This window comes from Cryptomeria japonica, chromosome 11 (assembly GCF_030272615.1).
Source record: "Cryptomeria japonica chromosome 11, Sugi_1.0, whole genome shotgun sequence".
Lineage (NCBI taxonomy): Eukaryota > Viridiplantae > Streptophyta > Pinopsida > Cupressales > Cupressaceae > Cryptomeria > Cryptomeria japonica.
The window spans coordinates 673,666,176-673,682,637 of NC_081415.1; the positions used below are offsets into that span (position 1 = coordinate 673,666,176).

The 16,462-nt window shown below is 37.9% G+C and overlaps 1 protein-coding gene across 1 annotated transcript; it reads left to right on the plus strand.

The window, feature by feature from the left end:
* Nucleotides 1-226: 226 nt before the first annotated feature.
* On the plus strand, nucleotides 227-8,622 carry LOC131070689 (GTP-binding nuclear protein Ran1B). Its single transcript, XM_058006286.2, has 8 exons — nucleotides 227-382; nucleotides 608-674; nucleotides 793-849; nucleotides 1,487-1,604; nucleotides 6,615-6,704; nucleotides 6,802-6,981; nucleotides 7,077-7,154; nucleotides 8,294-8,622. Exons 1-8 carry the CDS (start codon nucleotides 380-382, stop codon nucleotides 8,364-8,366), a joined length of 666 nt encoding a protein of 221 aa, XP_057862269.1. The 5' UTR covers nucleotides 227-379; the 3' UTR covers nucleotides 8,367-8,622.
* Nucleotides 8,623-16,462: the final 7,840 nt, after the last annotated feature.

Below are 16,462 nucleotides of genomic sequence, written 5' to 3' on the forward strand. Positions count from 1 at the left end.
CAAAGGCACATCGAAAATTCCAACATTATAATACTATAAAGAAAAATATCTCAACCAATAATTTTTTTATTAAGATTTCAACCAATAATTAAAAACATAAAAATCCGACGGTGGAGAGCCTTGCGTTGATATCAAGCTGAAAAAATATTCCCCTAAATGTTAGGTATTTAAAAGGCGACTTTTTCTCAATGATTTTGTCGACTTTTTATTCGGCGAAAATGACCCCTATTTATAATTCTATTTGGCGGGCTGACACCATTCGGAAGGCCTGTCGAAGGTGGCACTTCTTGAACGTCACTTACACACCAATTCCCAACGATTTTTTTATTCGTATTTTCATTCCTTCTGTCAATTTACCTTGCTTGCTCGCATTCTGACGATGGTTTCTTTTCTGTCACTCAGTTTTGAATCTGGCGCAATTTTTTTGCTTCTGTGATGTAATTGTGAATATATTTGCAGTTTTCAAAGCTTACGAATATTATAACTATGAGAATCATAAAACTTTTGAAACCTTGCTTTCATCCTTTTTGATGACAGATATCAGAATTGTTATGGTAAATAAAATGTTACTTATTTAGTTATTTGTTTGTTTAAATTGCATTCGCAGGCTCTTCCCGGCCAACATGTGGATTGCCCGAGCTTTAAGCTTGTTATCGTCGGTGATGGAGGCACTGGTAAATAAACCCCTTAATTTCTGTTTTAAAAATTATAGTGTGTATATATCTTTACGGGTGTTGCTGCTATGAAAACTGTTTGATGTATTTCTTGATCGGAAGTTTTTGTTTTCTACAGGAAAGACGACCTTTGTAAAGCGCCACCTTACAGGAGAATTTGAGAAAAAATATGAGCGTAAGCGTTTTCTGTTGGCTGCCTTCAAATTTATCTTGCCTTTGTAGTTGATTTCCTTTTTAGGGTTTTGTGAGGATTGTTGCTTCATCGGTCTAGGGCTTATGTTTTCATTAATTTTGGTGATTTTTTGTACTCTGTTAGGCTATTGTTGTTTTTATTTTTTAATGTAATTTTTTCGCCGCGTTAAAATCATTTAAATTTTTTATAGTTTTGTTCTGGTCATCGCTGTAGAATGTTTTTAAAGCTTTTACTGTTTTTTTGTTTTTCGTTTTTTGACAATATTGCTATTGAATTTACCTTCGTTTTATTAATATTTCATAACGTTATATGTAGAGTTTTTTTTTTTTTCGTTTTGGCATTCATATCATTTGAATTCTTGAGGGGGTGATCATTATGTTTTTAAATCTTTTGATAGGTTTATAATTGCCTTAATTATTTAGAGAACGAACTGTACTTGGTTAAAACTTTTTGAGTTCACGTGAATTTTTTATTATTTATTTCTGAGCTATATGAAATGTAGGTTTACGTTATATCAACTTTGAATGCACATAAAAGTTAATAATTTTTTTTGGGAAGATCGAGGTTTTCAGACTACATGCTGATTTTTGTTATATTTATTTTATGATGTCTTGCACAGCGACTATTGGGGTGGAAGTGCACCCACTAGATTTCTTCACTAATTGTGGAAAGATTCGTTTTTACTGCTGGGACACAGCTGGTCAAGAGAAGTTTGGTGGTCTGAGAGATGGTTACTAGTAAGTAATACGCTGTGGCTTTTATTCAGAATATGTAAACCTAGGAATGAGATGGAACCATACTTAGTTTTATGTTCTTGATTCTCAAACCTATGAGTGAGATGTGAAGGGTTTTACAAAGTCTACCTTCTGATTGCTCATCAATCCCAAATCAACAATATTAAATAATAATAAATCGTGAAAGTCAAGAGTGTCCTGTAGAAGTTGCAAAATATGCAATATTTGATTCTTTTAGTGGTTTAGATATGGTGTTTTATTTTCTAAACGTGATTGATCAAATTAAGTAGGGTTTCCTTTTGTTCAGAGCATTTTAATCAATCAGTTAAAGTTCACATAAAATTTTCAAATACTAGATTGGTCACTAAGTAATTATTTTGAAAAGCTGTTACTGAAATTTCCAGAATTTGCAAGTATTAGTGGGTAATACTAATAATTATGTATTTTTGGCCATTCACTAAAATATCCAGAAAATTAGGAACCTGGAATTGAAAAGTTTACCAATGATTCTATAAATTTAATAAAATTTACCATACATCAGAATCCTCCATGCCCTTGTGATTCTTTTAGGTATTTTACATTGTATGTTACTAGTGTAAAGTGAAGGGCAAAATCAGTTATTTGCCAGGTTGGTGCCTTTTTGAACCAGTTGTTCTGGGAAATAATTAGACTGTATTGTGATCTATGAATGCCTTGTATATTCTATTGGATTTCAGAATGATCTTTCCAATTTCTTGCCTTGTATATTCTATTGGATTTCAGAATGATCTTTCCAATTTCTTGCCTTGTATATTCTATTGGATTTCAGAATGATCTTTCCAATTTCTTGCCTTGTATATTCTATTGGATTTCAGAATGTTAATTTTATGCACAACTAATACTATGCGTCTTTTTCATTGTCGTTCAATCATATACATTACATATTTATAGGTTTTTCATATCCTCTAATATAGGGAATCTCCTATAACAACTCCTTTACATGGATAATTATGGGATAACAAATAAACAAATTCCTAACAAGTAAATTTGTATCTATCCTAAAGACTAACAAACCTATCACATGGGATTTGTGATTAGGCTCAAATATATAACTAATCATGTAATATTCCTAACACACTCCTGCCCCTCATTTTACATCATTCAGCAAATGGGGACAAGTGGACAAACCATAGTTGTAAAACTCGGACTTGCAATAACTTGGCAGGCCCAAAAATTTAAAAAACTTGAGACTTGGCAATAACTCGACAAATTTATTGAACATTTGAAAATATATAATTTTTAAAAATATTTTTCAAAAATATTTAGTATTTTGCAACTTTGGGACTAACAACACTTGATGAACACACTTAGTATTTCATCAACAACACAAGGTAGGAGTAGGGACATACACATTTACATAGAATAAACAATAGTGGAACTTGCCTCACTATGCTTCTTCAGTAGGATTGACCTTATTGGACTTTTATCCAAGGATAGGGACAAACTCATCTACGCATGGAACCAATAATAGTGGCAAACTCTTCCAGTTGAGGTCATACAAGTGGTTTGGAAAGGGACAAACACATCTATTTAACATTAAAGTTTTGAATAGGGACACACATCTATTCACAATAATTATGATTGGGGACAAACACATCCAATAACAAACAAAAAGTTTGAGGACTAAGTCCTTGTCATCATGCATGCAGCCATAGTTATAGAATTTTTCCACTGTGATCACAAACAACATGAGATGGTTGTTGTTGCCACCTAGGAACAAATCTTGGCTTTAGTAATTTTTCCACAAGTAGTTTTGTCACCAAAACAATTTTGCAATGCTGTCACTAGTGACTGATGATAGGCTGATGAATGTCCTCCAACCTCTCGTGCTATCATCTTCCAATTGATTTTCTACTTAGCAAATTTGGCTTTGAAGCTCAATTTTAGAATGCCCACCCATAAGATGGTTGTTGCATACAAGTGATAGTGTGTAACATCTCCTATTGGAATGTTACCTATTTCCCAATAGTTACATACATCATTTAACATCATTATGTCTTAAATTAGGTTATTGAGACATGAAGTATATATAATGCAATAAATAACTAATTAAATTTAAGGTTTGACCTCACTTCTTCCCCTAACCCTACGGAAAATGGTAGAATTACTGTGCTAGGGCACTTGGAAACAGTCTACGAGCGGGCTCCCTCAAGTTTTCTTAGGAACATATGTTTATGCCCATCTTGGGACTCTCCCTCAAGGCTTCAGTAATATTTATCCTTACCCATCTTGGGATTTACCCATCTAGTGATCGAATTACTCCGCCTTTCCCTACCCAAATCCCCTATTCCTATGTAGGCATTGGTGGAAGACTAAGGACTGGGCTATATATTTAATAGTCTTTCATGTACTATGAATGTATATGAAATTAAGTACGACTGTCATACATATTGCAGTCTATATTAATATCACTACTAAATTCTGCATAAGAACATTATCAAGCTTCATATATTAAGCATACATATTCAGCACATCCCCATGCATTCCACCAAGAACAAAGATGTTAGTGTCTGTAACTTAATAACATATCTTATCGATGGTGATGTCAGTGGATGCTTTTTATTCCTTCCCTTTCTATCTCTCAATGTGAGGGACAGGTCACATCTCTTCATCATGTATACCCTTTGGCAAGAGACACACCCTTTAACCATTAGCTCCCTTTGAAAGAGTGCAACTCTTCATTATTTCTGCCCTTTGAAAGGGACACAACCTTTCACAATCAGATCTGCACTTTTGATTCCCCAATTATCCCCGCTTCAAATGAGTTCTCCTCTCCCTTTTATACCTCATATTTGGTGGAGTCACAACTTATCATTTCATGCCTTTTGACCATTCATTAACTTTAATCAATTTTTAATTATATTCTTTTATATTTTAATTTTTTTTAATTTTATTATTTTGTAATTTAATTTATTTATTATTAAATTATATTTCAAAGTGGGGACATTACATAGTGCATCCAATTACAATTGAGGCAATTTTTATTTTTTATAATTTTTCGATACTTTTGCATTTTGACATGATAATTAATGACTTGTGAAAATGGACCCTATTTTAAACAAAATAATACAACTTGACTTTTAGACTATGACACAAATTATCTCCTTATGAACGAATAATACATTTTAAGATATTAATCTGACAATAAATTATTTAACCTACAATGTCACAGCAAATTATCTAGAAATGGAAGAATATGCGAATACATATGGCTCAAATTTAGAAGACTAGGAAAGCTCGTAAGAATTGAGGGTAAGTTATTTAGAAATTACTCTTATTTTTAAATCTCTGAAATGGTAATTCTCTTGGCATCAATAATAGTTTTGATAGAATTCATGGCCACCAGATTCTTGGTGACTTCTTCATTGAGGTGCTCGATATCTCCACTTAAAATTGCATCTTGTATTGCAGCCCTATAAGCAACAATCTCATCATGATTGATATTCTTGCACACCTCCTTTCCTATGAAGAAATTAGGCAATACATGCTGAACCTTTGGAATTTTAGTTGACCCATCAACAAAATCAACATCATGAATTGTGCTCTTACCCATTTTGCTTCAAAAGTACTCCCTCAATATCACATGGACCTCAAATCATACAAGGGATAATACAAGAGACTAAAAAGTGATATTTACCTACATTTGCTTTTCTAAACATTAAATAAAATGTGGCAAATTCATAGACATGAATACCCATTCCAAGTGTCTCAGCTATTTTTGTTCATGGTCAAAATTGATATCTGACCTTCATGTTGTTGTGTAAGATTAAGAAAAGCAATAACAACAAATTGCATGTAGTTTGAAGTATAATGAGGTATAGTTTCCGTCACTCATATGAATGCCTCCTTCATTTCATGAGCTCTCTTTTCCCATGCCATTCTCATTACCTTTTTTTGGTTCTTTGAATCCGTGGTTTTCTTACTCAACGTGTATCTATACAATCTACTATCCTATAGAGCCCACACCTTCATTATCCACTCCATGTTTGCATTCCATCCACATTCCCTTGACATAAGCACACACAAAGACTCCACAACACACTTAGATACCATCACCTTCTCTACATCTGTTTCCTCCAACTTGAGCCCTTCTTTCATGGCCAAGACCAACTTCTTTCCATCATAATTTTTCAGTTGTCCCACCGTGTATCATCAATGGCATTGACCATGAACATAAATTTATAGGCTTTTTTATTCAGCCTCTCTAGGTGACACGATACACCACAAAGCTCTTCATGCCTCAACGATATTCTTGAAGCCAACTGAAAGCAAGTTCGTTTCCTTTGTGATCTATGTTCCCATCGATATGGCAGCTATGCATGAGGTATTGAAATGCAGCATGTAGGAGAGAAAGAATGACACACAGTATATTTGAATTGCGGATATTATCACTCAAGTTTTTGAGATCAATTTCAATCTGTAGTGGATTTTGCCACGAATGAATTGGAAACATGACAATTGATACATTTTTTTTAAAAATTGTACAAAACTACATACTGAACACAAAACTAATCATGATCCTAAAATATGACTAACAAAATCTCATAGCACAGGGCAAGCAAGGAATTGCAAAATTGCCCCTTCATTGATTAATAAACCATTATTATTACTGGCTCTAATACCATATTGGACTTCAGAATGCTAATTTTACACACAACTAATACTATGCTTCTTTTTCATTGCATTTCAATCATATATATATATGATTTTCACATCTTATAATATATGGAACCTCCTATAACAACTCGCTTACATAGATAATCATAGGATAATAAATAAACAAACTCCTAACAAACCTATCACATGGGGTTCATGACTAGGTTCAAACATATAACTAATGATGTAATATTCCTAACATATTCTTGTATTCATTGCATAGGAGAAAAATTAATGCATAGAAATTGCACTTGAGAGTAAAAGATATGCTATACAATTAATTGTTTATTAACATGCTTATGTTATCTGGTTGACCAGTATACATGGCCAGTGTGCTATTGTCATGTTTGATGTAACTGCACGTTTGACATACAAAAATGTCCCAACTTGGCACAAAGATCTTTGCAGGTAAATAAAATAAATTCAATGAGGGGCACAAGCAATTTGGTTAATTATCATTTCTATTTTGCTGATTTATTTCCCCATGCTTATTGCCTTAACACAGGGTATGTGACAATATCCCCATTGTTCTTTGTGGGAACAAGGTTGATGTGAAGGATAGACAAGTGAAAGCAAAACAAGTCACTTTTCACCGGAAGAAGAATCTTCAGTATTATGAGATATCTGCTAAAAGTAATTACAATTTTGAGAAGCCTTTTCTCTATCTTGCACGGAAAATTTCTGGGTAAGTGTTAATCAACGGATTAAGTGATTGGAATAATTTTATGGACATGGATGCTGTAGTTTGATGCACTTCTGGTACTGCATTATTGCAAATAGGGATGCCAATCTTCATTTTGTGGAGACACCAGCACTTGCTCCTCCAGAGGTTCAGATTGATATGGCTGTGCAACAAAAGTAAGTTCAATAACGTTATTTTTTTCCCTTTGGATATCTGAGTTATTTGTAGTATAAAGATGTAGCATTTAGATATGTTGTATGAAATTAACTTGTAGTTGGTGAGTGTAGCATCAATCAGCATGCATAACTGAATGCAGGACCATTTGAATAAGTTAGATTGATAGAGTGGGTAGGGGGATGATTGTTTTGTTGGTCTCAATCATTAAAAATTATCCACAATTTTGTACTCTGTCAGACATTTGTATCATTTGCTTCAAGTATTTCTAGCTGTGCCTATTATCACTATGTGCTTGATTTTGTTCGTCTTCTTCAAAGTGATCTCTTCATATTCATTGCTCCTATAATGCTTTTTGGTTGATCCATCTATACTACAATAAATAGTTTCTCCACGTTAAATCCCTTGCAAAGTTCTCTCTTTTGGAGATGTGTTGCATTATAAATTGGTTCCAATTATGCATTGCATTCCTTAAGAGTGTAAATCATATGAATTGAACTATGTTTCATTTCGTACGTTAATTTTCTACTAATAACCTCTTTTGTTTAACATGGCTCTTTTAACTCACTGTAGTATTCATGAGATTAATGATGTTACTTCTAAGATCAGAATATTTCACAGTGAAGATCAACTTAATTTAAAACAATATCAACATATAAGGGGAAACTTTTAGATTTGTTGTTCGTCATCTTCAAATCTTGTGGGTCCATTTATTTCCTTTAAATACTTATTAAAAGTTAAACGTCCTTTACAAATTCTGTGTGTCTTAGGCATGCCTTTATGATGTCATCCACAATTTACTGGATTTTTTTTATATAAGTTACATCTAATGTAAATTCTCTTAAAGTGTTTCTGTGCGGTCCAGTTTACACTTCTCTTGGAGTTTTCTATAGTTCGTGATTTGACACTTTGTTTTCTGTTGTCTAGGAATTGACATTAGTTCCTTTTATAAAGGATGGCAAAGTAAAACGGTCAAATTTTTTTTTTTCTTTCTTTGGAGTGAAATTTATGGGAATTTTCTGTGGTTTAGTGCAGTAAACATTATATTTTGTGAAGGAAGTACATTGGAATCTTCTATGCTATTTTTTCATACTGACACTAATTTATGTTATCTAAAATTTGAATGCTGGACTTAATTCAGGTACGAGGCAGACCTTGCAGCTGCTGCAGCACAGCCTCTTCCTGATGATGATGATGCTGCCTTTGACATCTAGAAGGGGACACTCAGTTTGCCAGCTTTCACTTCTGTGGAAAGTGGCTAAGTTTAATTCTGTTTCCACTGTCAACATTGTCATTGTGATTTATTTCTGTGAATTGTCCTTGGATGGAACACTGTTTCTCTAAATTGTCATCCTTTTTGTGCCAGATTGTGGCCTGATAAGGCTGGTGAATATAGTGCGATGCAAATACAAGAATTTAGTTGAGTTCAATTTATCATGGCATAATGTTAAGAACTGCAGACTTTTGTAATTCTGTTCTTTGTTGTGTTTGGCAGTGATTTTTGTTTTACAATGTTGTAGAGTTGTGATACTAAGGTATAAAAGAGATTTTGTATTTATGGCATCGCAGCTTTATCATTTGCTTTGTTGATTTGGAGGACAGGTAATAGTGAGCTTTCAGTTAATGACTGCCTCAATCGGTGTTTGAATTGTCATCATTGGATGTCTGGTCTGAACCAGGCTAATATTGTTGATTTTATGGTAGCGCTCGTTAACCACAGACAAACATCAGATCTGTTGCCTTCCCAACCATAGACGATAAGCTCTTATCGTCACCCCCGAGCACACTACATGACCTTCATGTTATTGAATTCATATCTATTAATGCGATCATGACCTTGCATATATATGAATCAATACCTCCTAATAGACCTCAAGTCGGCCATATACTTTTGGCGCCAAGGGTGGGGTCAGACCTATATATTACAAGTTACACACAAGTGGTTCGCCCAAATAGGGCCTGCCCCAAATTAGACTCATACAACTGAGATATTTGTGCACTAGGTCGGCCCTAGAAGAGATCCAACCTAGCTACACAACAACAAATATGTGTATAAATTCTCTTAAGCGTTTTATAAGTATTATTGTGAAATACAGTGCTAATTTTCAACATATAGATTTCTGATAACAAATTGTCACTGAGAAATATTTCATGATCTTTTAAATATGTTATTACTTGTCAGCTAAAATGTGCCTGATGATAGCAGTGCATTGGGCTTGGTAGCTGTTGGTGTGCGTTTTATCATCCACCGAACATAGAATAAAATGTCCAAGGACACTTTATCCTCTCTTGAACAAAATCACTATGTATGCTAAGTTTGTGTGAAGATCATAAGGCGACTCCAAGGTTGATATGTGCAAACAAGTGGCTTTACGTTGGATATAGCTTCCTTGGTGATGTTTGCTGAAATACAAGGGGGACTTACGCTCAACTGAAATGATTCACAAATTAGGACTTAGACGGATTTGAGACTAGATTTTATCTTCTTTTTTGGGGGCGGAATTTTCAATTTTGGATTTCAAAAAAAGGATGAAAAGGAGAAGGGTTTAGGAGTTCTATGCTATTCTTAACAACTCGAGAGATGGTAAAGATTAGTTGAAACTAACAACAATACTTTGCTTCGCCACACTAAGGACAACTACACAAAGTAGGTGCAATCTTTAAGGGTTGTGCTAAAGATTTTCATACTGTGAATAATACCATCAAATGAACAACATTTATCCAAAGTAGAAGTTAAAACATCCATAAAATAAGCTAAGGCTAACTTTACACAATGAACAAAAATCATTTGTTTAAAAAAATTATGAGCAATAATTTCACCAATCTATACTATCAAATCTTTCATTCATCTAACAAATTTGTAAAGTAAATTCTATTCTACATTGGAGAAAATATGTAACCATGTGATAACAATAAGGATTCAAAGCAAAATTCTAATGAACTTTTATTATCAAAGTAGTTCTTAGCAACAATCTCATAAATCTCTTCACACAATAAAATGAGAGAAGAGGAGCTTATATAGAGTTCTCAATAGAAATGAAAGGCTGAGATCAATCAAAGTTCAATGGTCGAGATCAAGACATAACTACCCTAATTAGGGTTTCCCATAATAGGAATAAGAACTGATGCATGAAAGACAAGTGGCACGAGGAGCTATCTTCTAGGAAGGTGCATCCGTATCCTCTCTCCACAACAACATGTTCGATGAATGTGGACACAATAGGGCTGACTTCTTCCATCGTGACATGTGGCAGCATATTCACCTTGAACTTCATTCCATCCAAGTCATTCGCATATGTGGCAAAAGCATTTTCCCACTCCAATTCTTGTTTCTGGAAGGCATCCCTGATGGACAAGAAACTCGATGCCTTAGTCAAATTCTGTTCAGGATTGGCCCAGTGATGGTGAAGAAATTCTCTTGAGTTTTGAGCTTAAGATTTTCCACTTGCATATCATTTTCTTGAATGGTCTCTTTTCCAAGTATATCAACAACCACAACGAAAATTTTGTTTTGAATTTCTCTAATCTATAAGGCGCACCTTATGAGAGAATGTGGGCTTGGATAACGGGTCAAGGGTCCCATATAACCGTTTTTTAGTGCAGCTCATTTGGCTAGCGCCAAATGACTTCCATTGAAATTTTTTAACCTTTGATAAATTTATACTCTACACCCTATAATATATACTCTATACCCTATAGTTTGATAGCCGCAACCATAAAAATTAAACCATTTCAAACCTATAACAAATACCCTAGATCGTATGACCAAATATGCTAAATCCTCGACCCTATACAATAACCATAAACCCTATAACCCAATATGCTAAACCATATGAGGTCGTTATGGGTCGTATGGTGTCCTAAGGGGTCATTGGTGTCCTATGACCCCTCAGGACACCATATGACCCCTTAGGACACAATGTGAACCCTAACGACGCGTAAGAGGTTATATGGTATCCTAAGGGGTCATAGGACACTATATGACCCCTTAGGAGACCATATGACCCCTTAGGACACCATATGACCCATAACAACACTATATGGTGTTCTAAGGGGTCATCTAGTATCCTAAGCGGTCATATGGTGTCCTATGACCCCTTAGGACACCATATGACCCATAACAACACTATATGATGTTCTAAGGGGTCACATGGTGTCGTAAGGGGTCATATGGTATCCTAAAGGGTCATAGGACACTATATGAACCGTTAGGACACCATATGACCCCTTAGGACACAATATGGTGCCGTTATGGGTCGTATGGTGTCATACCCGTATGACACCATACGACCCATAACGGCACCATATTGTGTCCTAAGGGGTCATATGGTGTCCTAACGGTTCATATAGTGTCCTATAACCCCTTAGGATACCATATAACCCCTTACGTGTTGTTAGGGTTCACATTGTGTCCTAATGGGTCATATGGTACACTATATGACCCCTTAGGACACTATATGACCCCTTAGGACACCATATGGTATCGTTATGGGTCGTATGGTGTTGTAAGGGCCCCTTAGGACACCATATGGTGTCGTTATGGGTTATATGGTGTTGTAAGGGGTCATATGGTATCCTATGACCCCTTAGGACACTATATGACCCCTTAGGACACAATATGGTGTTGTTATGGGTTGTATGGTGTCCTAAGGGGTCATATGGTGTCCTATGACCCCTTAGGACCATAGGACACCATATGACCCCTTAGGTCTCGTTAGGGATCATATTGTGTCTTAACGGGTCATATGGTGTGTTATGACCCCTTAAGACACCATATGACCCCTTAGGACACCATATGACCCATAATGACACCATATGATGTCCTAAGGGATCATATAGTGTCCTAAGGGGTCATAGGACACCATATGACCCCTTAGGACACAATGTGAACCCTATCGACATGTAAGGGGTTATATGGTATCCTAAGGGGTCACAAGACACCATATGACCCCTTAGGACACAATATGGTGTTGTTATGGGTCGTATGGTGTCGTAAGGGGTCATATGGTATCCTATGACCCCTTAGCACACCATATGACCCCTTAGGACACAATATGGTGTCGTTATGGGTCGTATGGTGTCCTAAGGGGTCATATGGTGTCCTATGGGGCCATAGGACACCATATGACCCCTTAGGTGTCGTTACAGATCATATTGTGTCTTAACGGGTCATACGGTGTGTTATGACCCCTTAAGACACCATATGACCCCTTAGGACACCATACGACCCATAATGACAACATATGGTGTCGTAAGGGTCATGTAGTGTCCTAAGGGGTCATAGGACACCATATGACCCCTTAGGACACAATGTGAACCCTAACGACACGTAAGGGGTTATATGGTATCCTAAGGGTCATAGCACACTATATGACCCATTACGACACCATATGACCCCTTAGGACACCATATGACCCCTTAGGACACAATATGATGTTGTTATGGGTCGTATGGTGTCCTAAGGGGTCATATGGTGTCCTATGACCCCTTAGGACACCATATGACCCCTTAGGTGTCGTTAGGGATCATATTGTGTCTTAACGAGTCATATGGTGTGTTATGACCCCTTAAGACACCATATGGTGTCCTAAGGAGTCATATAGTGTCCTAAGGGGTCATAGGACACCATATGACCCCTTAGGACACAATGTGAACCCTAACGACACATAAGGGGTTATATGGTATCCTAAGGGGTCATAGGACACTATATGACTCGTTAGGACACCATATGACCCCTTAGGACACCATATGACCCATAACGACACTATATGGTGTTCTAAGGGGTCACATGGTGTCGTCAGGGGTCATATGGTATCCTATGACCCCTTAGGACACCATATGACCCCTTAGGACACAATATGGTGTTGTTATGGGTCGTATGGTGTCCTAAGGGGTCATATGGTGTCCTATGACCCTTTAGGACACAATATGGTGTCGTTATGGGTCATATGGTGTTCTAAGGGGTCATATGGTATCCTATGGGGCCATAGGATACAATATGACCCCTTAGGTGTCCTTAGGGATCATATTATGTCTTAATGGGTCATATGGTGTGTTATGACCCCTTAAGACACCATACGACCCCTTAGGACACCATACGACCCATAATGACACCATATGGTGTCCTAAGGGGTCATATAGTGTCCTAAGGGGTCATAGGACACCATATGACCCCTTAGGACACAATGTGAACTCTAACGACATGTAAGGGGTTATATGGTGTCCTAAGGGGTCATAGGACACCATATGACCCCTTAGGACACCATATGACCCATAATGACACTATATGGTGTTCTAAGGGGTCACATGGTGTCCTAAGGGATCATCTGGTGTCCTAGGACCCCTTAGGACACCATATGACCCCTTAGGAAACAATATGGTGTCGTTATGGGTCATATGGTGTCGTAAGGGGTCATATGATATCCTATGACCCCTTAGGACACCATATGACCCCTTAGGACACAATATGGTGTCGTTATGGGTCGTATGGTGTCCTAAGGGGTCATATTGTGTCCTATGATCCCTTGGGACACCATATGACCCGTTAGGACACCATATGGTGTCATTATGGGTCGTATGGTGTCCTGAGAGGTCATATGGTGTCCTATGGGGCCATAGGACACCATATGACCCCTTAGGTGTCGTTAGGGATCATATTGTGTGCTATGACCCCTTAAGACACCATATGACCCATAATGATACCATATGGTGTCTTAAGGGGTCATATAGTGTCCTAAGGGGTAATAGGATACCATATGACCCCTTAGGACACAATGTGAACCCTAATGACACGTAAGGGGTTATATGGTATCCTAACGGGTCATAGGACATTATATGACCCGTTAGGACACCATATGACCCATAATGACACTATATGGTGTTGTAAGAGGTCACATGGTGTCGTAAGAGATCATATGGTGTCCTATGACCCGTTAAGACACCATATGACCCCTTAGGACACAATATGGTGTCGTTATTGGTCGTATGGTGTCCTAAGGGGTCATATGGTGTCCTATGGGGTCATAGGACACCATATGACCCCTTAGGTGTCGTTAGGGATCATATTGTGTCTTAACGGGTCATATGGTGTGCTATGACCCCTTAAGACACCATATGACCCCTTAGGACACCATACGACCTATAATAACACCATATGGTGTCCTAAGGGGTCATAGGACACTATATGACCCCTTAGGACACAATGTGAACCCTAACGACACGTAAGGGGTTATATGGTATCCTAAGGGGTCATAGAGACACTATATGACCCGTTAGGACACCATATGACCCCTTAGGACACCATATGATCCATAACGACACTATATGGTGTTCTAAGGGGTCACATGGTGTCGTAAAGGGTTATATGGTGTCCTATGACTCCTTAGGACATAATATGGCGTTGTTATGGGTTGTATGGTGTCCTAAGGGGTCATATGGTGTCCTATGGAGTCATAGGACACCATATGACCCCTTAGGTGTTGTTAGGGATCATATTGTGTCTTAACTGGTCATATGGTGTGTTATGACCCCTTAAGACACAATATGACCCATTAGGACACCTTATGTTGTCATTATGGGTCATATGGTGTCCTATGGCATCATAAGACACCTAATGACCGCTTAGGACACCATACGACCCATAATGACACCATATGGTGTCGTAAGGGGTCATATAGTGTCCTAAGGGGTCATAGGACACCATATGACCCCTTAGGACACAATGTGAACCCTAACGACACGTAAGGAGTTATGTGGTATCCTAAGGAGCCATAGGATACTATATGACCCCTTAGGATACCATATGACCCCTTAGGGCACTATATGGTGTTCTAAGGGGTCACATGGTGTCCTAAGGGGTCATCTAGTGTCCTATGACCCCTTAAGACACCGTATGACCCCTTAGGACACAATATGGTCTCGTTATGGGTTGTATGGTGTTGTAAGGGGTCGTATGGTGTCCTATGACTGCTTAGGACACCATATGACCCCTTAGGACACAATATGGTGTTGTTATGGGTCGTATGGTGTCCTAAGGGGTCATATGGTGTCCTATGGGGTCATAGGACACCATATGACCCCTTAGGTGTCGTTAGGGATCATATTGTGTCTTAACGGGTCATATGGTGTGTTATGACCCCTTAAGACACCATATGAACCCTTAAGACACCTTATGTTGTCATTATGGGTCGTATGGTGCCCTAAGGGGTCATAAGGTGTCCTAAGGGATCATCGTACACCATAAGACCATACTGACCTCATATGGCATACTAGGGGCTCATATGGTGTCCTAAGGGGTCATAGGACACCATACGAACCATACTCACACCATATGGTGTACTAAAGGATCATATGGTGTCCTAAGGGGTCATAGGACACTATATAACCCCTTAGGATACAATATGACCCCTAACGACACCTAAGTGGTCATATGGTGTCCTATGACCCATTAAGACACCATATGGTGTCCTATGACCCATTAAGACACCATATGGTGTCGTTATGGGCTGTATGGTGTCCTAAGGGGTCATATGGTGTCCTATGACCACTTAGGACAGAATATGGTGTCATTATGGGTCCTATGGTAACCTAAGAGGTCATATGGTGTCCTATGACCCCTTAGGACACCATATGACCCCTTAGGTGTTGTTAGGGGTCATATTGTGTCCTAAGGGGTCATATGGTGTTCTGTGACCCCTTAGGACCTAGAGAGAGGAGGGAGTGAGGAAGAAACTGAGGGAAAGAGGTGAGAGAGGGAATTAGATGGGTGTAAGGATGAAGAGGGAGATAGCTCGAGGGATAGGAGAATAAGGGAATTGTGAGAGCTAGAGAGGGGAGGGACAAAGAAGAGTATGTATCTATAAGAATGAAGAGCCCGAGAAGAGGTAAGGGGAGAGAGAGAATATGAGATTTAGTTCATAGAGAGAGATGGAACTACGAGGGAAGGGAGATAAAGAAGGGAGAGGTGAGATGGGGGTTTCTATGTACACATTTGGCGCTCTCCCTATTTGGCGCGTTGCGCGCGCCAAATGGAAAAATCCATTCATCACATTTGGCGCATGCCAAATAGGGCGAGCGCCATATTTGGCACGCGCCAAATGGCCCGCTATGGGAAACACCAAACCTATGGGTTGGATTTACCTTGGGCATCCAACCCAAAGGTTTGGAGGACCATTTCAGGCTAGAGACGTGTTTTTATCAGAACATTGAAAATTTTGACATATTTTTTGTTGTGCTCTCCGTCAGGTTTGCACGAGTTTCAATGAAGTTAAAAAAATAACCGTGGTAAACTTGAGCTCCCTCTTAGCTATCC